This window comes from Pristiophorus japonicus, chromosome 5 (genome assembly GCF_044704955.1).
Source record: "Pristiophorus japonicus isolate sPriJap1 chromosome 5, sPriJap1.hap1, whole genome shotgun sequence".
NCBI classification, from domain to species: domain Eukaryota; kingdom Metazoa; phylum Chordata; class Chondrichthyes; family Pristiophoridae; genus Pristiophorus; species Pristiophorus japonicus.
The window spans coordinates 223,249,675-223,274,973 of NC_091981.1; the positions used below are offsets into that span (position 1 = coordinate 223,249,675).

The 25,299-nt window shown below is 46.5% G+C and overlaps 1 protein-coding gene across 1 annotated transcript in view; it reads right to left on the reverse strand.

Annotated features, from left to right (window-relative positions):
- abcb4 (ATP-binding cassette, sub-family B (MDR/TAP), member 4) overlaps positions 1-25,299 on the reverse strand; it is a gene marked incomplete at its 5' end in the record, with an annotated part of 136,652 nt that overhangs the window by 32,619 nt on the left and 78,734 nt on the right. The window contains 5 exons of the mRNA XM_070880061.1: positions 12,454-12,657; positions 14,446-14,529; positions 21,487-21,564; positions 23,546-23,650; positions 24,217-24,363. Of these exons, the coding sequence (XP_070736162.1) occupies positions 12,454-12,657; positions 14,446-14,529; positions 21,487-21,564; positions 23,546-23,650; positions 24,217-24,363 (618 nt within the window). The remainder of the gene's footprint in view (positions 1-12,453; positions 12,658-14,445; positions 14,530-21,486; positions 21,565-23,545; positions 23,651-24,216; positions 24,364-25,299) is intronic.

Consider the following 25,299-nt stretch of genomic DNA (forward strand, 5'->3'; position numbering starts at 1 on the left):
AGATGGGCAGAGAGGTGTTCATCAGAGAACTCCACAATGGGCACCCGGGCATTGTCACGATGAAGGCAATTGCCAGGTCACACGTTTGGTGGCCAGGGATAGACGCAGATCTGGAACTTTGTGTTCGCAGGTGCAACACCTGTGCCCAGCTGGGCAATGCGCCCAGGGAAGCCCCCCTTAGCCCCTTGCCATGGCCCGCCAAGCCTTGGTCACGCATCCATGTGGACTACGCAGGTCCTTTCATGGGGAAAATGTTTTTGATTGTAGTAGACGCCTACTCCAAATGGATCGAGTGTGACATTTTAAATTCAAGCACATCCTCTGCCACGGTAGAAAGGCTACGGGCAATGTTCTCCCCACGGTCTACCGGACATCTTGGTCAGCGACAATGGCCCGTGCTTCACAAACACTGAATTCCAGGACTTCATGGCAGGCAACGGAATTAACCATGTTAGAACGGCACCATTCAAGCCGGCCTCAAATGGCCAGGCAGAACGAGCAGTGCAGATAATCAAACAGGGGATGCTCAGAATCCAAGGGGGTTCCCTACAATGCCACTTATCACGTCTCCTGTTGGCCTACAGATCCCGACCACACTCGCTCACAGGGGTTCCAACTTGCAGAGCTGCTAATGAAAAGGACGCTCAAAACCCGGTTATCCCTTATACACCTCACCATGAAAGAAATTGTCGAGAGCAGGCGCCAGTCACAATATGACTACCATGACAGGAATGCGAGGGCGCGATGTATTGATGTAAATGACCCTGTTTTCTTCCTCAACTACGCTGCAGGGCCCAAATGGCTCGCAGGCACTGTGATTGTCAAAGAGGGAAATAGGTAGTTAAACAAATCTGCCGCAAACATGTGGATCAAACAAAAAGGAGGTTCAGCAACCCCATAGAAGAAGCAGAGGAAGAACACGATGTAGAGTTCACTCCACCACAGGTGACCGAACACCGGAACCAAGTGGAGGCGAGCCCAGTCACTGTGGGCAGTCCGGACAGGCCTGAGGCACCGCAAACAGCAGACACTCAGGCCAGCGCCCGACAACCGGAGCCCCAACTCAGGCGCTCTACAAAGGAGCGTAAACCACCAGAGAGACTCAACCTGTGATCCCAATAAGACTTTGGGGGGGTGAGGTGAGGTGATGTCATGTATTCAACCAGTATTGTAACCCATGTATAAACTGACCTAAGTTGTACACTGTGAGAACACTGACCACTAGGTGGTGAACTTGTGGGAGACACTCCTAACCTGGACCTTCAGATATAAAAGGGGAAGCTTCACCCACTTCCTGCACTTGAGTGCTATGAAATAAAGGACAGGTCACAGACTGACCTTCTCTCAAGCATGGGCCTCGTGTGCATTTATACTGTATAGTAAGGACGTATCACCCCCGCAGTGCCAACATGGTGCTAATGGATACGCATTCACGCCCCGCGGCGAACTCTGAGTCATTCTAGGCCTAGGTCTGGCCTCTGCGGTTGTGTGGGCCCTGCCCTGTACAGTTCTGCCCACTGAAAACATTATTTTATGCACAGTGCTTGCCGGTGAGCTTCAATTCTGTGAAGATATCTGTTTCGTGTTATCGCTTGTGGATATGAAGGCTTGTGCAATCGTGATGGCCTTGCTCAGATCTAGGGATTCGGCAGACAGCAGTTTGAAAAGAATAACCTTGTGGCCGATTCCAAGCACGAAAAAGTCCCGCAACATTTCCCCCAAAGATCCTGCAAATTCGCACTGTCCCACAAGGCGTCTTAGGTCGGCGACAAAACTCGCCACGTTCTGGCCCTTATAGTGATGGTGCGTGTAAAAGCGATACCTGGCCATCAAGATGCTCTCCTTCGGCTTGAGGTGTTCCAGAACCAGCGTACACAGCTCTGTGTAAGACTTGTCCGTTGGTTTGACCGGTGCCAGCAGATTTTTGAGGAGGCCATATATCGAAGACCCACATATGGTGAGGAGAATCACCCTCCGCTTGATCGCTGTCTCAGCCTTGTCCAGTTCATTGGCCACAAAGTACTGGTCGAGGCGCTCATCACCCTCATCCCAATCATCACCCTCAACAAATCTCTCAAGAATACCAATGACAGCCATTACCGCGTGAAAGTTCGTGATCCATTACTCGTCGCCAATTTGTTGTGTTCAGAATAAATCCACAGGACTGTATTGCAAGCTCAAACTGTTGTGACCTTAGTCTCTTTATTCAGGCTCCAGAGTGGGGAAGCAGCATGGTGGATCACCTTTTATACCTGCTTGCCCCAGGGTGAACAGGTGACCCTTAGGTCTCCCACAGGTGTGCCCCCTAGTGGCAAGTCTTACATATTGGTGAGGTTTACATACATACATAACAGTTACAATGATGTCAGGAGAGAACAGCCTTGTGGCAGAAGTAAGTTGTCAATATATATGGGGATGTTTTCCTGAGCCTGTGCACTGGATCGCATGTGTGTGCCAAATATCATAAAATCGGGAGGGTTGGAGCACATGCCTATAAAGGAATCGGTCAATTTTTCTCCGTTAATTTAAATGGAGAAAAGTTGGGTGGGTTTCTTTTTCCAGATTTTCCAATATTCACTGTGCCCAGGTGATCCAGTGCCTTGGTATTGGTGAGCAAAGTATGCTTGTTTGTGGGTGAATGTAACAATGGAATTAATAAAAAGAGGATGCTTGCTGAGTTGTGGTCTCATGCCTTCAAATATTCCATCCCCTTTGGAACCAAATATTGGTAGTGCTCTCTCCTTGAATCTGGTGCTCCAAGTTGGAAGATCCCTTCCAGTCCAAGTTTTCTCCGAATGGTTATGTGCTGCCTTCTCCTGATATTCTAATCACCAATAGAAAAACTGGGGTCATTCTAACTTAGGCCCAGTGTAAGGAGCCTTTCAACTTTTGCTGCACTTTCTGACCTCCAAGAAATCATTTCGGTTTCAGCCATTATTTTTCTCCGGTAGTTAGTACAGTTATTTCCCCCTTTGATGTTATGTAGCAGCCTTTTACGAGCTGATAGAGCACCAGATTTCTGTCACCCCAGCAATCATGCACTACGCTATGCTCCCTGCGCCCATCGCACATGCCAGAGAGCTTATTAGCATTGGTGGGAGGAGCTAATTTCAAAGGATCTGCCCTCTGCATTTTCAGATGCAGAGCGCTCACGCTCAAAGCACTCCCAATTTTCCAAAAGTCATTGTTATTTTGATTCTTACACTATCGGATCATTCATAACAATGCTCCTGTTATTATAGGGCCATTCCCGAGTGCTGCTCGAGGTCAGGGGCGGATTAGCATTGCACGTACTGTCAGTCCTAATTTTTCATTTTCATTGATTTAAAGGTTTCTACTCCTTTTGGGTCAAAATCCTGGGACTGGACAAGCAGGTGTGGCAGTACAAGCTCATGCCGTTGCAGCTATGCCTCCGCATTCTATTTACATTTAATTCTTTGACTAGTGTCACCAAGGGCTTATATTTTCCGACAAGGCCTGCTGTTAATTTTGAAGGTCTTAATAAATGTTTTCAGGTTTTTTAATGATACGAAAGTGATTGCAGAATTGATCATTTGTCTAGGCATCAGCCTTTTCTTTTAATAAAACACCTTATTAACATGCCCTCAAACCAAAGTGTTTCTCTGTGTGCATGTATGAAAGAGATTGCAACAGTCTCCTCTGATTAACTGACAACATTTATCATCAAGAAACAACATGTTATTTATAGCGCTTGATGTAAAAACAAACATCTTAGAGAGCTTTTCAGAAGTTAAAACCAAACATCCCATCGTACACTGAGCTTATACGCCTCCCAAACAAGAGCCATCCAGCCTAACCCCGCTTTCCAGCTCTTGGTCTGTAGTCCTGTAGGTTACGGCACTTCAAGTGCATATCTAAGTATTGTTTTAAAGGCGATGAGGGTTTCATAAGAACATAAGAAATAGGAGTAGGAGCAGGAGTAGGAGTAGGCCTCTGCCACCCTTTCAGGGAGTGAGTTCCAGACCCCCACCACCCTCTGGGTGACATTTTTTTCCTCAACTCCCCTCTAATCCTTCTAACCAATTACTTTAAATCTATGTCCCTTGCTATTGACCCCTCTGCTAAGGGAAATAGGTAACTCTATTTAGACCCCTCCTAATTTTATACACCTCAATCAAGTCTCCCCTCAGCCACCTCTGTTCCTAAGAAAACAAACCCAGCCTTTCCTCATAGCTAAAATTCTCCAGTCCTAGCACCATCCTTGCCAATCTCCTCTGTACCCTCTCTAGTGCAATCACATCTTTCCTATAATGTGGTGACCAGAACTGCATGCAGTACTCCAGCTGCTGCCTAACTAGTGTTTTATACCGTTCAAGCATAACCTCCCTGCTCTTGTATTCGATACCTCGGTTAATAAAGGCAAGTATCCCATATGACTTCTTAACCACCTTATCTATCTATCCTGCTACCTTCTGTGATCTGTGGACATGCACTCCAAGGTCACTCTGTTCCTCTACACTTCTCAGTATCCTACCATTTATTGTGTAACCTCTTGCCTTTTTTTCAATTTAAAAGCTGGCTCACTGGCTGCACGGGATCTCTAGAGCATTGCGTGGCCGCAGGGTTTAAAGGGAACATATCTTTCTTTATTTGTTCCTGGGATGTGGGCACTGCTGGCAAGGCCAGCATCTATTGCCCATTCCTAATTGCCCTTGAGAACACAGATGATGACTGTCCTTGATTAATCCGTGCCTTTTTAAATGACAAATAATACTGTTCCTTGGAATTTTTTCCAATGATTTGTCCACAACCAATATTAGGCTGATTGGCCTGTAATTATTCAGTCTATCCCTTTCTCCTTTCTTAAAGAATGATGCAACATTATCGGTCCTCCAGTACCGTGTCTGTAGCCAGAGACGATTGGAAAAGAATGGTCAGAACCTCCACTATTAACTCCCTTGCTTCTCTTAACAACCTGAAATACATTTCATCTGGGCCTGGCAATTGATCTACTTTCAAAGATGCTATACCATTTAATATTACTTCTCTCACTATGTTTATCTCATCTAATATTTCACACTCCTCCTCCTTAACTACAATGTCTGCAACATCCCTCTCCTGTGAAGACAGCCACAAAGTATTCATTAGGAACCATACCAATGGCTGCCGCCTCCACACATAGGTTACCTTTTTGGTCTCCTTTTTAGTCTCTAAAAGACCCTACTCTTTCCTTAGTTATTTTCTTGCACTTTATGTAATATAAAACATCTTTGGGTTTTCCTTGACTTTACTTGCCAATTTTTTAACGCTCTCTCTTTGCTTTTCTAATTTCCTTTTTAATTTCACACCCGCACTTTCTATACTCCTCTAGGCTTTCTGCAGTATTGTGCTCTCAGTATCTGACAAAAGCTTTGTTATGTCTTTAATACTCTTATGAATGACTCCACGAGGTCTAGTATTGAGCTGTTGTGACCTTAGTCCCATTTATTGTAACTCCAGAGTTGAGGCACAAGCATGGTGGGCAGCCTTTTATACTGGGCCCTGCACACCTATCCAGGTGACCCTCAGGTCTCCCTCCGCAGTGCCCTCTGGTGGCACACCTTATGTGACTAGAGAGTTAGTATACATGGTCTACACACATGACATCACTTTCCCCCAAGTCTTTAATGCAAATTGATTCATACATTGACGGTGACCTGGGCTTTGCTTTTCCTGGTTGACCGTTGGAGGATCGGTTCTAGCTTGGGTGGGTGGGTAGTGAGATTTGTTGCCAGTGGAGGTCCCCGTGGTTTCTGGTTATGAGTCCATGACTACTCCATTCTCCCCGCCCACACAGAGATCATGCTAATGGCCCGTTACATGCAACTTGCACTGAAGTTCATCACATGGGTTTTATATTTACACCTTGGTACATTTGTTGGGTGGATTACAGCTGTGTTTATTTTTGTGTGGTACATTTACATCAATACAGGTATATCAGTACAGGTACACAAGGACAGTCTAGTTCCAGCACGGCCGGATGAGATCCGGGTCATCTGGTGGCGGCACAGCGCCCCATGCTAGTGAGTCTGTGGGCCAGGTGAGCTCATTTTGCTCGAGTTGCCCGAGCTCAGGGCTCTTGCCATTACTCCTAGTGTTGGGCAGGCTCAAAGACAACTAATGTGTCTGTGACCTCCCCGTCCTTTTCGTTTGCACAGTGTCGCTGCTGCTCCCTGGGAAGCGGTCTGAGCGAGTGAGCGTTTCGTCTAAGCGATGGTGGGGCTGCCTCGTCTTGTCTAGCAGTTCGCAGGGGACTGCTGACTCGCTATCTTTGAGGGCACCGTTGTGAGCACTCTCTAGTTTGGGATCCTGGCTGGTCCAGGTCCCGTTCAGAGGAGCTGTTGCGGGTGACCCTTTGCTCTTGGGCATTGCCGTGGTGGCGAATCGGTTTGTGGGCTGCGCCTTTTCCACCCGGGTGGTGGGCGATGGTAGCCGACTGCGAGCATAGGCGCAGTTTACTGTTTCTGGCCCGTGGCGGTTCATGTCATCGGGTGTCTGCAACGTTAAACCGATCTGAGGCAGGGTATCGCTACCGGTGCCTCTGCTCTCTGGGGATCATTTACTCTGCGGCTTGTCTACTTCTGTCAGCTGTGGGGACACTTTATGATACATCATTCTGGTTCCGGGAATGCAGGCTACAGCATTGGGTAGCTCGCTGGAGCTGTATACGACCATTAGGTGTTTGCCCGCTACATTGGCTGATTGCAATTTGTACCCGACATCACTCAACAGCATTTTGCTCGTTACAGCTGGACTTTTACATTGGTTACCAATTCATTCAAGCAGTTCATTCAAAAATGGCGGGTTGCAGGCCTCCTTTAAAATGGCCTTATGTCTTTTACCTCAATCATCTTCCTTGCGTGGAACCACGTGTCGTTGCTCCATTAGCGCTGCACCTCGTGGTTTGGACACCATCTTTTCCCTGTCCATGATGTCGACTGCCGCGATCTTTTTTCCCAGGGATTCTGCCACTGAAGCTGGGAAGGCGTCCTCGGATCCAATCTTCCTCCCCAGGAGTCCTGCCACTGAAACCGGGAAGGTGCTTTCGGGTCGTCTTGGCCGGATCATCGCCATGCAGTTGTGATGGTCTGTGCCTCGGGGGCTGTGCGGATCTGCTCTCCAGTGCCTGTTCCAACCGAAGGTAGAGGCTTGCTCTGCCTCAGAGCATGGGGGACATCGATCGCTGGAGGGATGAAGTCTTCCCAGTTCCAATTAATCTTCCCCATCCATCTTCTTCCAAATAGTGTTGGTCCATCACCTGAAGCAATCCACAATGGTAAATTGTGCACCACACCATCATGGGATACACTTACATCTGATATCAGTTCCTTGGTGTAGGTGTGCAGCTTTGCCTGAACCGGGACCAGCTTGGGTGGTTCAGCTGGATCGTTCCATAGTCTCTCAAAGGTTTCCTGGCTCATTACTGACTGACTCGCCCCCGTGTCCCATGAAGACTGGAATGCCATTTATCTCAACTTCCATTCTCACTGGAGGACAATCTGGGGTGCAGGTATATACTCCATACACTTCGTCCTGGGACTGAGCTGCCTCTCTCGCCATCTCCTCGTAGTCCGCGCTGGATTCACAGCCACCTGCTGACTCCTTTTCCACATGGTGAGTCACAGCTCTTTTGCACATTCGCTGTGCACACATAGTCTCTGAACCGACACTGATGAGCCCTGTGATTACCTCCACAACGCCAGCATGGTGCTACTCGATTTATGTTTGCAGCCCTCGGCGGACTCTGAATTAAAGCACTCGGGGGCCTGTACGTTCTGCCCTGGGCAGATTCACATTCAACAGTTCTGCCTGTGCCATTCTATTTACAGTACTAGCCGGGTTTGAGTCCTGAGAGTGAGTCATCATCTGCTTGGAGCTGCAGCTTGAGGTCATGAACGCCTGGCTGATGCTGATGGCCTTCTGCAGAGTGACAGTGGTTTCGGCAGACAGTAGCCTGTGAAGAAGGGCCTCATGACCGATACCAATTACGAAGACGTCCCGCAATGCATCGGCGAGGGATGCACCGAATTCTCACGGTCCTGTCAACCTCCTGAGGTCGGCAGTGTGCTTCGCGATTTCCTGGATCTTGGGGCGGTGGTGTGTATAAAATCGATACCTGGCCGCGAGGATGCTCTCCTTCGGTTTGAGTTGGTTCCGAATGAGCACATTCAGCTCCTCGTATGACTTGGTCGTTGTTTTCTCTGGTGCAAGCAAATCCCTGACGGGGCCATAGACAACTGGTCAACAGGATAGCTCTGCGCTTATCTGCCGGCGTGGCCGGATCATCGCCTACCAGGTCATTTGCAAGAAAATATTGGGCAAGCCACTCCGTAAAGGCTTCCCAATCTTAACCTCTGAGAACTTTTCTAATGCACCAACATTTGTCATTTTTGCGTAAAAGTTCATAATCTCGTTGCCAGTTGTTATGTCTTTAATACTCTTATGAATGACTCCACGAGGTCTAGTATTGTACTTGAGCTGTTGTGACCTTAGTTCCATTTATTGTAACTCCAGAGTGAGGCACAAGCATGGTGGGCAGCCTTTTATACTGGGCCCTGCATAGCTATGCAGTTGACCCTCAGGTCTCCCACCGCAGTGCCCTCTGGTGGCCCACCTTATGTGACTATACAGTTAGTATACATGGACTGCCTACATGACAAGCTTCCCTTTTTTCCTTATTCTACCCTGTATGCTCCTGGTTGCAGCCAGCTCTTTCAAAGTGATTTTACATGGATGGGGCTTTTTAAGCCCGCCATGCGAGGTTCCCGGCCACTTAAAAGGAAGCAGGTTTGAAGCCATCATTTGATGACACGTCATCAGCCGGTGTCGTTAAAGGGACCATGGCCACATTCATTTTGACAGTTGTTCTGTCAGTGTTCTGCAATACTGAGGTGCTGCAAACACTGACAAGCACTGCAGAAAGGAGCACGGCTGCACCCAGCTCTCCCATACTCCTTCCAGATGGTTATGGAGGGAGTCACAACACGCAGGGAGGTTCTCTTCCCTTCCCATGGACAGAAGAGACCTCCCCAGGAGAGCAAAGCAGCCCGGTTGCACATTGCACAGGAGGGCATAAGCAGGGATGTTGTCAGGAGGACCTGGATGCAATGGCGTAAACCTTTCAACGATCTCAGTGGATCACAAAATTTGAGTACAGGGGCAGGGAGGTGTTGCTACAGTTGTACAGGGCCTTGGTGAGGCCACACCTGGAGTATTGTGTAAGTTTTGGTCTCCTAACCTGAGGAAGGACATTCTTGCTATTGAGGGAGTGCAGCGAAGGTTCACCAGACTGATTCCCGGGATGGCGGGACTGACCTATCAAGAAAGACTGGATCAACTGGGCTTGTATTCACTGGAGTTCAGAAGAATGAGAGGGGACCTCATAGAAATGTTTAAAATTCTGACGGGGTTAGACAGGTTAGATGCAGGAAGAATGTTCCCAATGTTGAGGAAGTCCAGAACCAGGGGACACAGTCTAAGGATAAGGGGTAAGCCATTTAGGACCGAGATGAGGAGGAACTTCTTCACCCAGAGAGTGGTGAACCTGTGGAATTCTCTACCACAGAAAGTTGTTGAGGCCAATTCACTAAATATATTCAAAAAGGAGTTAGATGAAGTCCTTACTACTAGGGGGATCAAGGGGTATGGCAAGAAAGCAGGAATGGGGTACTGAAGTTGCATGTTCAGCCATGAACTAATTGAATGGCGGTGCAGGCTAGAAGGCCCGAATGGCCTACTCCTGCATCTCTTTTCTATGTTTCTATGTTTCTGCAAAGCCATACTCAACCTCATCCTGCTGTGCCATTCATCACATCCCCATCACTCTGCCTTTCCTACCCTACTCCTAAACATCCTTACTCACACTTGCACCTCCACCCATCCCTCTCTCACACAAGGGTAGGCAACTGGGTGCTAGAATCATACAATCATAGAAATTTACAGCACGGAAGGAGGCCTTTTCGGCCCATCATGTCCATACCGGCTGACAAAGAGCTATCCAGCCCACTTTCCAGCTCTTGGTTCGTAGCCCTGTAGGTTACGGCATTTTAAGTACACATCCAAGTACTTTTTAAGGACCCAAATTTCCCCAAGAGTTGCCCTGTTTTTTGGGGAGTAAGTAGCTTTTTTTGGAGTAACTTAAAAATCGCAAGTTTCCCCATTTAACTTGCTCCAATTTAAGTCAGTTAGTTAGGTTTTTTTCTAGTTTAGTTTGTTCTCTCCAAAAGAGGGCATGATGAGCCACTTATGCCTCTTCTGGCCATTGAAACAAATTTGGCCAGCTGAAAGTTACTCCAAACTAACTTAGGCCAGTGTATGTGGCCACTTTTGTAGGCACAGAAAAACCCTACCTACATTTAAGAAATCAGCGCAGGTAGCCAGAGATGGGGGGGGGGATGGGGGAGCGGGGGAAGGTGAGTTAGAAGATTCTAAAGCACTAAAGACCTTCATAACATCAGCACAACATTACAACATCTTTACCACAACAGTTGCACAACATCATCAAAAATAAATGAAAGATAAATCAGCTACTGAAAATAGAGCAGTCCTACCTTGCCGACTGCAGAACACACTGACTAGCCCTCCCACCAGGGCGAGGGGGCGGCAGGCACACATGACTGTAGGCATGAGGGATTTTTACTTTTTACAGTTGACCCTAAATGTTGCGTGGTCTTAATGGAGCATGATTCATTTTTGATGCAAAATATCTTTTATTGGAAATTTTACAGTGCACTTCAACGACACCAACAGCAACAACAGGAAAGAAAGTCTGCACCCATCCCTCACCCACATCTCATAGGATTGGTGATTGGTGGGGGAGGGGGGTTGGGGGACCGGCTTGGGTTTGACCGGTGGCTGTGCGTGGAGTGAAGTGGAATTGGCATTTGAATCTCCGGTCTTTGTACCTTTATTGCAGAAGCCAGCTCCCTCATGGCATGTGCCATCGTCTGCACACCTTCTGAAATGCCCGCCCTCACTTCCCGTCTTAGTGATTTCACCCGACAGTGTGATTCTGTCCGATATTTGCTCTGAACCCTCACTATCTCCTCCTTGAATGCCTCAAAGGTTATGTGGGGAGAGTGATGCTTACCCTTTCTTAACCTTCCACATTTTAACCAGAAGAGGAGGAGGGGAAAAAGAGCAAAAGAAGAATCTATTTTGCTGAGTGGTCATACAGTAAGATATTGCCTTGGCTCTTGCATGCTTATGTATTTCCCAACAGGATATTAATCAGTTGCAGAAAAACCCAGTGCTTTCAGTTTTGCATCTATTCTTGAGCAGAGGAACTTTCGGCCAACCCGAGTCACAGAAGAGGCCCGAGAATCACAAAGGAAACTGAAGTGTTTGTTTTACCCTCCTTTTACCATAGGACACTAGCATCAGAATTGCAAGAAGTTTACATGGGTTATGCACAACTGTAGCTAATAGAATGGTTGTTAACCTACTCAAAGCCCTCGCAAACTCACAGTGAATGGGATCTCAGTTTGCCTGGCACCACGGGGGTCATTTTAACCCCCAAAAATGGGTGGTTTTGGGTCAGGTGGGCAGTTAAAATTTAAAAAATTCAAAATGCTGCCTCAAACCCACCCACTTTCGGTTTTAATGGAGGCAGGACGAAGGCCAGGCCACCAATCCGTTCTCAGGAGGCGGGTTGGTCATTCAAACTTTTTAATGAGGCTCCGTGCCTCCATTTTAACAAGGTTTTTATTTTTAACTACTGACGGCCACCTGCTCCGAACATGTGCCTCAGTAAATATCAGGGCCCATTTGTTGTTTCCCGGCCTGCGCAGTGCACAGGTAAGCCATCCCACGTGTAGAGTGGTCCGCCCCCACCTGTGTGAGAACACCACCACAGGTTGGGGCTACGAATAGAGCTGGAGCACCAGGCCCTGGAACATTGTGGCGGAGGTGCGGCGAATGAGGATATGGGGCCCAGAAGAACCGAGGGCCCGGGGCAGCACGGACCTGCCCGCACTGCGATATGTGTGCGTACTAGGTCCGTGCAGCAGAGCAGGTCTCCAGTCGTCCTGGTTAACCCTTGCCATTGGATAAAGGCCTAGCTCGGCCGAGCCCATATGGTGGCTGATGTGAAACGGTCACCACACGTTAAAAAAAATTCATGCACAGGCATCTTCCACCCCCTCAACTGGAGTTCAGGACTGGAACATCGGGTCCTTCATTGAAACCTCTGTGAACTTTCATGGAAGTAGGTCATCCTCGTTCGAGGGACTGCCTATGATGATGAGAGTGGCCAATTGTGACAGCACCAATGTGCCTGCTATAAGCGGTGGGGAATTACTGTATAGGTTTTGTTTCATCATTATCCTGTTTCCGCCCTCCCCGCTTCCTAAATTTCCATCCCCTCCATAAAATATGGAAATAAAGAATAGGATTACATCGAGTAATTCAAATTAAAATGCCATCAAATACCATTCCCGCTCAAAAATCACCCACCTTTCCTGCATTCTCCAGTTCATTCTTGTCCTTGTTGGCATGTCCAGTGAACATTCTCATCTGGATCAATCCTGATATTGCCAGGATTGGCACAATGCCCAATATCAATAGTGTCAGCTGCCAGCCATAGACGAAGGAAATAATAATTGCACATCCTAGATTAGCTATGTTTTGTGCAATTATACCAAGCCTGACACCAGTAGCCTACAGTAAAGACATGAAAGGAGGAAGTTGTTCATCAAACATTACCTTTAAAACAATAAGCCCATGTATTCTCTTTAGTGCTTCTGTTTAAAGTTAATTGCCCAACTTTTAACAAACTTTTTAACAGCAGGGAATTAGCTTTATGACTTATTTTAGAGACTTGATATGCATTGTTTGCAAAGTGCTTTGATTGAGCTGAAATGCACCTTCTGAATACTACATTAAAGTTAACATCTATATGAAATGCCCATAAGGCACTCAGCTCATGTTACTGGATCAGGAACTGCACAAGAAGCAATATTAATATTCTGCACAAAATATTAACCGTATTGGCTACTTTCATTATTAAGAAATTAATACTCTGCCCTAACTAGACCACCAACAAACTTAGAGTCGAATTGGAGCATTTGTCAGTGATAAATGATGAATGAATTAAGATGTTTCAATTAATTGTTTAGACATTTAAAATAAAATAAGTGTTTAATTACTATATAATAATTAGCTAAAAGCTCACACCATTTTCCCTTCAAAATATTTAGAGAAGCAACGTCTAATCATCTAATTACACAGCATTTGATATTTTCAAGATTTTTGTTTCTAATTACCAACTGGAGTTAGATGTAGTCCTTACTACTCGGGGGATCAAGGGGTATGGCGAGAAAGCAGGAAGGGGGTACTGAAGTTGCATGTTCAGCCATGAACTCAGTGAATGGCGGTGCAGGCTAGAATGGCTGAATGGCCTACTCCTGCACCTATTTTCTATGTTTCTATGTTTCTATGAATTATGTAGAATACTTTGGGGCCTAAATTCGGTAGTGCCCGGTTTAGAGGCAGTAACCGAGGCGAGGTGGGACTTCCAGCGTAGAAGTCCCGTCCCGGCAGCAAAATTGGGATTACCGTCCCCGAGAGTAAGTGGAGTGCATTGTCACGCGGGGGCGGGACTGGAGTATTAACCGCGGGAATTTACCAGTGCTACGTGGAGCGCTGGTGGGTGCACAGGGCTTCTGTTAAAGGGGAGGGCACGCTGTGAATTCTGCAATGGGATGAGGGGGCCCCCATTTCTCCACCAGGGAGCAGGGTGCCGTGGCAGCAACCCGGCACAGAAGTGGAGTGCTGGACTGCAACATGGTGGCTTGGACCCCGTGAATTCCACAAGGCAAGGCCATGACCGTTAAGTTGGCCTTGGTAAAAAAAAATGGTGCGATACACCTCCCCTTTAATTTTTGACCCACGAGCAGAGTGCGACCCAGTTGGCGACCCGCGCGGCCTCACGGGGCGCTACCCAATTTTCGCTCCTGGGCAAAAACAGGTCACTGCACATGGCGATGACGCTGTCATCACTGGCGCAGCAGTCTGGGGTGCTACTGGCAGGAACAGGGCGCTGCCGGTTTTTTGCCTCCCCTAACAGCCCCCGGCGAGAAATTATTTGCACCCACTAACGGGAGGCACAAATTATGCAAATTTCTCCCCCTTTGTTTCTTAAATTACTGAGATTATTGGATATCCATTTGATTGGAGAACTAAATAAAATATTTTTTTATCCTTAAAATACTTGAAGGAGAAAAATCACACGGATGTGGGGAAAGAGCAGGGGAGTGGAACTAACTGGATTGCTCTTCGAAAGAGCCTGCGCAGATTCGATGGGCCAAATGGCCTCCTTCTGTGCTGTACTATTCTATGATTCTAACATTACCTTCAGAGTAATTCAATTCGATTTCATCACGATTTTTGACTCCTGTGGTAGGTATGGCTGGTCAAAGCTAGCAGTCAACTCCTGTAGATACTTACCCCCTTAACTTGAGATGCATCAGTAGCAAGTCTGGTAGTCAACGCTCCAGTGTTGTTTTTAGAATCATCAAACCAGCTAACATCCTAAAAAAATATATATACACGTAAATTATATGGTTATATTTTGCACTTAGGATGAGAAAAGTCTCTGTGACTTACCCCATTTTTTGGCTGGGCTCGACTTGTTTGCAATATATTTTGGAGTATTACTTGGTAGAATGTTAAATGAGCTAAGAGTTTGTTAAATGCTGAAAGGATATTGAATTTTAATAAATTCTGAAGACTAACTGAACGGTTTGCTGTACTTTGTCACTTTGGTAAATTGTGGTGAGTACACATTATACTAACTTTCAATTGACTATTTTCTCATGTCTACATTATTTCTGCAGAAATTACCCCTTGATTAAATGGTAAATCAGAATGGTTTGATCAACATGTCAAGTCTTTTCTGATGGTCTTGGTAATCATACAGCCCTGTTCTATGGCATTGTGACACATTAATTAGTCTGAGTGTTATTGGTCATATTCTTTCCAGTCCAGCAGTTGTCTATTGGCTCCCTTAACCCCTTTCCTACTAAACTGCTGACCACCCAACTTCCTTTCCTGGTCCCCATACTAGCTGATACTGTGAATGATTCTCTCTCCTCGGGTACCATCCCTTTCAAGACCCAACCGTCATTATCCCCCTCCTCAACATATCCACTCTCGCTTCTTCTGTTCTTGCGAACTACCCTCGCATATCCAACTTCCCTTTACTGTCCAAAGTCCTTGACCATATTTATTGTGTTCCTAACACAGATGAGACTGCACACAGGGAGGTTAAAGTAACAGTGACCTCAGTCTTTAATAAGACACTTCAGAGTGAGGAACAGGCCTTAGGGGCCAGTTTATATACAGTGCTCCCATGGGATGCTGAGATCCCTTGGGACTTCAGGGGATGCGCTCCCTGGTGGCAGAACATGGGAGTGCATGCTTTACAGATACACATCACTCCCCCGCAAAGTCAAAGTGAAAACTATTTACAAGGTGAGGCGGTTGGGAGCCTTTCTTTCCCTGGTGGACCACCTCGGTACAAATGTCTGTTCTGGTGCATTGGCTGTGTCCTCGCTGGGCTGGGGTGTTGTTGGCCCTGCAGGCCTGCTGGGTGAGCCTGGCCTTGCTGGCCTGTTGGGCATGATGGGTTCGATTTCCTGGTCCAAGGTGGTGTCATTGATCCTTTGGGTGTGTGCTGTGGGCTCTAAAAAGGTGGTGTCTGCTGTGGGTTGTTCAGGGCAGTCTGTGAACCGCAGCCTCTTTTGGTCCAGGTGCTTTCTGCAAATTTGTCCATTGAGTAGTTTGACTACAAACATCCTACTCCCTTCTTTAGCGATCACCATGCCCGCGATCCACTTGTCAATAGTTTAGCACATACACAGGGTCATTCAGATCAATTTCCCATGACACAGTGGCGCGACCATCGTTTACATTTTGTTGCTGCCGCCTGCTCGCTACCTGATCATGCAGGTTGGGGTGAACCAGCGAGAGTCTGGTTTTAAGTGTCCTTTTCATGAGTAGCTCAGCTGGGGGCACCCCTGTGAGCGAGTGGGGTCTTGTGCGGTAGCTGAGCAGTACTCAGGACAGGCTGGTTTGGAGTGAGCCTTCTGTGACTCGTTTAAGGCTCTGTTTGATTGTTTGTACTGCTCGCTCTGCCTGCCCATTGGAGGTTGGTTTAAACAGAGCCAAGGTGAAATGTTTGATCCCATTGCGGGTCATGAATTCTTTAAATTCGGCACTGGTGAAACATGGCCCGTTGTCACTGACCAGTATGTCAGGCAGGCCGTGGGTGGCAAACATGGCCCTCAGGCTTTCAATGATGGCAGTGCCGGTGCTTCCCGACATTATTTCACATTCAATCCATTTTGAAAAAGTATCCTCCACCACCAGGAACATTTTACCGAGAAACAGGCCCGCATAGTCGACATGAATCCTTGACCATGGTCTGGAGGGCCAGGACCACAAACTTAGTGGTGCCTCTCTGGGCACGTTGCTCAACTGAGCACACACGCTGCATTGCCGTACACAGGACTCTAAGTCATAGTCGATACCGGGCCACCACACGTGGGATCTGGCTATCGCTTTCATCATGTGTGTGCTGTGGAGATCCGAGATGAACGTCTCCCTGTCCTTTTTGGGTAGCACTACGCGGTTACCCCACAACAGACAGTCTGCCTGAATGGACAGCTCGTCCTTTCGCCGCTGGAACGGCTTGATTAGCTCTTGCATTTCAACGGGAATGCTGGCCCAGCTCCCATGCAGTACACAGTTTTTTACTAGGGACAGCAGAGGATCTTGGCTGGTCCAAGTCCTAATCTGGCGGGCCGTGACAGGTGATTTATCATTTTCAAACGCTTCCATGACCATCAAAAAGTCTGCAGGCTGTGCCACCATCAACAAGTTTGCAAGCTGCACCATTTCCACTCCCGTGGTGTGCAATGGTAGCCGACTGAGAGCATCCGCACAGTTCTCGGTGCCTGGCCTGTGGCGGATGGTATAGTTATATGCTGATAGCGCGAGTGCCCACCTTTGTATGCGGACTGAGGCATTAGTATTTATCCCCTTGTTTTCAGCAAACAGGGATGTAAGGGGCTTGTGATCGGTTTCCAGCTCAAATTTGAGGCCAAACAGGTACTGATGCATTTTCTTTACCCCGAACACACACACTAATGCCTCTTTCTCAATCATGCTGTAGGCTCTCTCAGCCTCAGACAAGCTCCTGGAGGCAGAGGCAACAGGTTGCAACTTCCTCGCCACGTTGGCATGTTTAATATACACCCGACTCTGTACGACGATGAGTCACATGCTAGCACAAGTCTTTTACATGGGTTATACAATACAAACAGCTTGTTGGAGCATAAAATGTTTCTGGCTTTCTCAAAAGCAATTACTTGTTTTTTTCCCCCATACCCAGTTCTCACCTTTGCGCAATAACACATGTAGGGGCTCTAAGAGGGTGCTTAACCCCGGTAGCAAGTTACCAAAATAGTTGAGGAGTCGGAGGAACGACTGCAGCTCCATGATGTTGTGTGGCCTGGGCACGTTCCTGATAACCTCTGTCTTGGCATCTGTGGGCCGAATGCCGTCCCAGGAAACTCCACTTCTGTTGCCATGAAGAAGCATTTCGACCTCTTCAGCCGCAGCCCTACGCGATCCAGTCGCTGGAGGACCTCCTCCAGATTTTGTAGGTGCTCGACGGTGTCCCGACCCGTGACCAATATGTCATCCTGAAAAACCATCGTGCGTGGTACCGACTTGAGTAGGCTCTCCATGTTTCTCTGGAAGATCGCTGCAGCCAACCGAATTCCAAACGGGCATCTGTTGTAGATAAACAGTCCCTTGTGCGTGTTGATGCAGGTGAGGCCCTTCGAAGACTCCTCCAGCTCCTGCGTCATGTAGGCCGAAGTCAGGTCGAGCTTGGTGAACATCTTGCCTCCTGCCAGCGTCACAAATAGGTCGTCTGCCTTAGGTAACGGGTATTGGTCCTGTAGCGAGGAACGATTAATAGTTACTTTATAATCGCCGCAAATCCTGACCGTGCCATCACTTTTGAGTACTGGAACAATCGGGCTGGCCCACTCGCTGAATTCCACTGGGGAGATGATGCCCTCGCGTTGCAGCCTGCCCAGCTTGATTTCCACTCTCTCCCTCATCATATGGGGTACCGCTCACGCCTTGTGGTGAATGGGTCGTGCCTCTGGGACCAAGTGGATTTGCACCTTCGCCCCAGAAAAGTTTCCAATGCCTGGCTCAAAAAGGGAAGGAAATTTGTTAAGAACCTGGGTACATGAGGCCTCATCGACATGTGATAGCGCTCGGATGTCATCCCAGTTCCAGCGGATTTTGCCCAGCCAGCTCCTTCCAAGCAGTGTGGGGCCATCGCCCGGGACAATCCAGAGTGGCAGTTTATGCACCGTGCCCTCGTAGGTGATCTTGACCATGGAGCTGCCCACGACAGTGATAAGCTCTTTGGTGTACGTTCTCAGTTTTATGTGGATAGGGCTCAGGGCTGGTCTGAGTGTCTTTTCGCAGCACAGTCTCTCAAACATCTTTTTACTCATGATGGATTGGCTTGCATCAGTGTCCAGTTCCATGGTTACGGGCAAGCCATTTAATTTTACATTTAGCATTATAGGTGGACATTTGATCGAAAATGTGTGCACCCTGTGTACTTCAGCATCTGCCTCCTCTCTCTGAGGCTCAAAATTGCTTTGATCCACCATGGACCGATCTTCCTCTGCCACGTGGTGGTTAGCAGGTTTTGCAGAGCTTGCAGCTCGTCTGCAAGCTCGTTGGAGGTGCCCCATTGTTCCACAGCTCTTGCAAACATACCCTTTGAAGCGGCACGAATAGGCTGAATGGAAGCCTCCACAACGCCAACAAGGTGTAAATTGCTTTGCATTCATCCTTTGTTGCGGATTCTGCGTCATCTGGGTCACCTGAGGTCTGCTGGCAGTTGCAGACTCGTGGGTTCTGCCCTGTACATTTCTGCTCGCAAACACAGTTCCAGTTAATTTATGAACATTGCTAGCACTTGTGCGCTGAGAGATTTGTTTGGTGTTATCACTGGTGGACATAAACGCCTGTGCTATTGCAATGGCCTTACCGAGGGTCGGTGTCTCTACAGTCAAAAGTTTTAGTCGGATGGTCTCGTGGCCAATTCCCAGTACAAAAAAGTCTCTGAGCATTTGCTGCAGGTAGCCATCAAACTCACATTGTTCAGCAAGTCGCCTTAGCTCGGCGATGTAGCTCGCCACTTCCTGACCTTCATATCGCTGGCACGTGTAGAACCGATACCTCACCATCAGCACACTCTCCCTCGGGTTAAGATGCTCCCGAACCACCAGAGCCAGAAGATTCTTCATGAGGCTGTAGGTCGGTGCCCCGCAGACTGTGAGGAGGATCGCTCTCCTTTTTGCAGCGCTTCCTTCTCCGTCCAGCTCATTGGCTACAAAGTACTGGTCTAGCTGTTCAAAATAGGCTTCCCAGTCCTCACCCTCCGAGAACTTCTCCAGGATGCTCACAGTTTGCTGCATCTTTGCGTTGGATTCGTATCCTCGTCGCCAGTTGTTGTGTTCCTAACCCAGATGAGACTGCACACAGGGAGGTTAAAGTAACAAAGTAACAGTGACCTCAGTTTTTATGAAGACACTCCAGAGTGAGGAACAGACCTTAGGAGCAGGCTTATATACAGTGCTTCCAAGGGATGCTGGGATCCCTTGGAACTTCAGGGGATGCACTCCCTGGTGGCGGAACATGGGAGTGCATGCTTTACAGATACACAACAATATTGTTGTCTCCCAATTCAGTGCCCATTTTCCCCACAACTCCATGTTTGAATCACCCCAATCAGGATTGCACCCCTGCCACAACACTGGGACAGCTCTAATCAAATCGCAAATGGAATCATCTGTCACTGTGGTGCACTTTCCCTTCTCGTCTTCCTTGATCTCTCTGCAGCCGATCATCACTCCATCCTCCTCCAACTTTTCTCCTCCGTTACCCAACTGCGTGGGACTGTCCCCGCTTTGTTCCACTCTTACCTATCCAATCATAGCCAGAGCATCTCCAGCAATGCCTTCTCTTCCTGCCGCACACTGTTAGCTCTGGAATGCCTCATGGACCTCTCGTTGACTCTGTCGTATTCTTCATTTACATGCTGTCCCTCAGCATCATCATCCAAAGACATGTTGTCAGCTTCCACATGTATGTAGATGACACCCAGGTCTACCTCATCAATACCTCTCAAGACCCCTCTACTGTCTTTGTCTGACATCCAGTCTTGGACAAGCTGCAATTTCCTCCAGTTAAATATTAGGAAGACTGAAGGCATCATCTTTGGACCCCGTCACAAATGTCGTATGGTTATCACCGAATCTAAATCCAATCCCGCTCCCCAACCACTGTCTCAGGTTGAACCAGACTGTTCACAACCTCTGCATCCTCTTGAACCCCAAGCAGATCTTCTGACTGTAATATATATAGCTCCACCTGTGGACTACTGTGGCACTGCAGCCAGTGCTGTGTACAAGTAAAGAGGGAACAGGTCACCTGACTAGAGTTCCGGAGTGTTGCCATCTTAAGATTGTGTGTGTGTGTTTGTGAGTTGTACTGAAGCTATAACACTGACCTCATATTCTATTCACCTCCGTAACAGCTCCCACCTCCGCTCCTCCCTCAGCTCATCTGCTGCTAAAACTCTCATTCATGCCTTTGTCACCTCCAGATTCAACTATTTCATTACTCTCCTAGCCAACCTCCTATCATCCAACACTCCGCTGCTTGTATCCTATCCCGCACCAAGTCCCACTCACCAACATGCCTGATCCTGCTAACCTATATTGGTTCCAATTTAAAATACTCACACTCGTGTTTAAATTCCTTCACGGTTTCAACCTTCTCTATTTTGTAAACTCTGTCAGCCCAACAAACTCTCCAGAACTCTCTACTTCTCTGACTCTGATAAACACTGTGTGCAGACAATACAGTTTGACATTTGTATAAGGTAAAAAGAATATGGCCCACCAGCCTCATTATTTTTGAGTACGTTTCAGTGCCGAAAAAACAAGGATTAAGTCAGGATATTCGAGGTTATCACTGATGTTAATGGGGGCGGAGACATGGTAATTACCTTCTCACTATTTGGGTGAGGGCAATGGCAAATGGCACAGGAAATTTTGGTATGGAGTAAAAACTAGCATAACTCATATATCCCATAATTTCCATGGAACTTCTGCACTAGAATAACGGTGTACATCGTAGATTCACCATTACTATGGCACACATTAGGTCAGGAAATTTGAGGTCATTAAATCATGTTCCTCTTCGACATTTTATTATTGATTTGGCTGAATCCAGTGATGACAAAGAAAAGGTTAGCTTTTTTCTCTCTGTACCAGGATTATTTGAATATTGAGTAATTACAACTATTTAAATTTGTAAAGTATTTACTTATACATTGCAAAATAATAAAAAAACAAAACCAAATTGTTAATATATGGTTCTTACCTGTCGCATCATTGCCTTAAAGGCATTTAATCGAAGTCTCTTTGTCAGTATCTCTCCAGATTTGCCAAATGTGAAACCCTGTCAAAATTTGCAATGTGAGGATAATGGAAAACTACAATACAAATGAAGAGCTATTACCATCTACATCAATTTTACAGCAGTAAAAATCTTGTACGGTTTTTATTGAATAAATGTTCCCCATACGAAAAAATGCACTGAGCATCCAAACTAGGACAGAGCAGTGTAGAAATGTATTTTGGTAAAGCATAAACAACGGTTATTGTGCCTTGTACTGTATTCCTGTATTACAGGGTATGGTAGCATTGTAGTTATGTTACTGGACTAATAATCCAGAGCCATGAGTTCAAATCCCACCATGGTAGTTTGCGCAAAGGGAGGTGGGGTGGATGGTGATCGTGAAACCACTGGATTGTCGTAAAAACCCATCTAGTTTACTCATGTAATTTAGGGAAGGAATTCTGCCGCCTAGCTAGCCACTCAGTTTTATTCAAGAAGGCGGATCACCACCACCTGCCCGAGGGCAATTAGGGATGGGCAATAAATGCTGGTCTCACCGGAGACACCCGCATCTTAGGAATGAATTAAAAAAATATTCCTATCTGTGCTATTTTTATGCAGGCATTACCCTATGTGGGTTCACAGTTGCAAACAAAAAAAAAAAGCAGCACACATCAGAATCTATTATGAACACATTAAGTATTCCTTAAATGTGTAATTGATTCCTGAATTCAATTGAGCAAAACTCCAAGAAGCACCGAGAACTGATTCCTTCTGAAAAGCACCAAACCATCAGTAAGCAAAGGTTACTGAGCCAATGGCAGGGTGGATGCTACAAATGTACCCTTGCAGGTATATTCAGCATGCCCGTCTGTTTGGATAGCCCCATTTCTAGGCTTGTCCACATGGGAGCCTTAGGGTCCACTCCACCAATCTTCCAGCAAAGCAGCCCTGTAGGAATTTCATAGCCATTCAGTGCACTTCAGGATCTCTCCAAATTTCCCATTTACAAAATTGCTCAAAACAAAGAGAAACCCTTTGGATACTGTGATAGTTTTCCATTCCCCCCTCTTTTTATTCTCCCCACTTCCCTCCTTTTTACGGACTTCTGGCAGAGAAGTGTCACTATTCCTTCAGCAATCTTCAGTGGCTTTGTTTCTCGCTAACAGGCCTCCTCTCTCTTACCAACTCAGCTCTATTCCTGGAGCTCCTCTGTTTACTTATTTATCTTTTGGAATGGTTTTGGACCATTACACACGTATGGGGGTCGATTTGGAATTTTGGGCTGCTGACCGACAGAGGGCACTGATCGTCTGCCCATTCCAGCAGCAAAGAGGCCTCCGCGATTTAAATCTGGCAGGTGAGCTGTTGGGGGCTACATAGGCATCCCAGTGCAGCTGGCAGGATTGAGGGGACCGCCAGCAAGATAATTTGCGCAAGGGGAGGTGGGGGGGCGGGGGATCCTGATTGCGGAGAGTGAGTGTTTCGGGGTGGTAGTGGCCCATATTATTTTTATGAGCACCGGAGGAGAATTCCAGCCCATAAAAATAATTCAACACTTAGCTTTTGCAGGCCTTTTGGATTCCGTTACCCGTCAAACAGGTCGTTGTTGGCACTACGCAGGCTCCAACCAGTTCTGATCTAAAATGGCAATCGGGGTCCTTTATTACGTGATAGGCTCCTTTTTGATATGGAAATGGGTGTCCAATTGCCTGAAACAGGTGGGAGCTTTGGACACCCGGTGGTAGGTCCCTTTCAAAATGGAGCCAGCCACATCCATGGTGTCGGGAAGGCTACTGGCCCTATTTTGAGGATGTTACAGCCCCATTAACGCCAGAAGAAAACAATGAAAGTCCATCCCATCATCTTTCATTGCTGTGTGCATGTGTAGTTTTCCTCCAAAACAATCTGCCCAGAGCATGACCCAAGCAAGTTTTACTCCTGCAGTTTATAATGCTAAATGAACCCCTTAGTTAGATTACTGCCTTGTAATCCACTCCATCCAGTATCCTATTTATTCACAGATTTTATTAAAACTTACCTGGAGAAAAAATGTGATGAAGGAGACACCTCCAATTGCTAGGAATAACAGGGAAAAAAATGTGCTCTCACGGCGCATAACTTCCTTGTCTGTGTTACCAAAAACCTGTGTTGGGTAAAAGAAATCTAATTTAATGGTGATTATTACAAAACAAATTTAGTAAACTTAATATTAAAGACAAAAAATAGGTCATGCATGATTGATCTTTTAAGGTTTCACTCTCTCCATCACCAGGGCAATGTGGCTGCAGTGTGTACCATCTACAAGATGCACTGCAGGAACTAACCAAACCCGCAACCTCTACCACTTTAGAAGGACAAGGGCAGCAGGCGCATGGGAACACCACCACCTCCAACTTCCCCTCCAAGTCACATACCATCCTGATTTGGAAATATATCGCCAATCCTTCATCGCCACTGGGTCAAAATCCTGGAACTCCCTCCCTCACCGCACTGTGGGAGTACCTTCACCGCACAGACTGCAGTGTTTCAAGAAGGCGGCTCACCACCACCTTCTCTAGAGCAATTAGGGATGGGCAGTAAATGCTGGCCTTGCCAGTGACGAATAAAAAGAATGGATGTTAAAATAAACAACCCTTACTTTGTTCAGGAAATTGGTTTTAGACAGTGGGCTCGATTTTCCCCAAATATATTTGAAAATGTTAAACTTACTCCAATAATTTCTGAAAATATCAAGGCAAAGGCAGGCTGCAGGACACCATTTATAAGAGAACAGAAGGTTCCCACGAGCATATAAGGCCATTCAGTCTTGTTCATCTTAAGAACATTCAAGAAGGATATGTTGGGAAGATTTTCATTCTGAAAAATAGAATATTTCACACTTTGTGGTAATATGGAATACGCTTGTCAAATCTATAATCTGCAAATGATTGAATGTCACGCTTTTTACCTGTTCATTTCTAAACCTAAAAAAGGTAAGCAAAGGAATTTATCTTAAATCTCAACAAGAGCAGACAATACACACAAATTCTGATTTCATGTCAAAGAGTGACAATGGGATTCAATTGTAATAACACAGATGAATTATTGTAGTTGAATTATTTGGGGGAAACTTGGGAATTAATATGGTAATTCAAAAACAGCACCCCATTATTTACCACCCATAATTGTGGCCTTGAAGTCTGGTAAGCCAATGCAACATCAGCGGTTTTGTGCTCTGCAATTGCGCAGGAACTGGGTTAAAACTCTTGAATTAAGGTCGAGATAAACAGATTTTTGAGCGATAATGGGTTATGGGGAGCAGGCAGGGAAGTGAAACTGAGCCCATGATCAGATCAGCCATGATCTTATTGAATGGCGGAGCAGGCTCGAGGGGCCAGGTGGCCTACTTCTGGTCCTATTTCTAATGTTCTTATGTTCTATTCTTACAGTCAGCAGGGAACACATTTTTATCTTCTCGGCTTGAGTTGAATTTGAACCCAGGTCCCCAATGTGAAAAGTAATGTTCTAACTCAAAGTTGCACTAAATTTCTAAGTTGCACAATTAATAGAAACCTTACATTAATATAATCATTTGAAACCCATATTACATAATTAGCCTGAATATCGCTGAATTGAGTAAGCAAAGAAACATATTAAACTCATCTCTCTTGCCTTTGTCTTATTAACTTTTAAAATAGGGTTGAAACACAATACATGATAAAGATAAGATATAACTCTCACAAGTGGGCTGACTAGAGAACTCATAAGTAATAAACTCTCAATGTGTCATTAATGCAATATTTAAAATCAAGA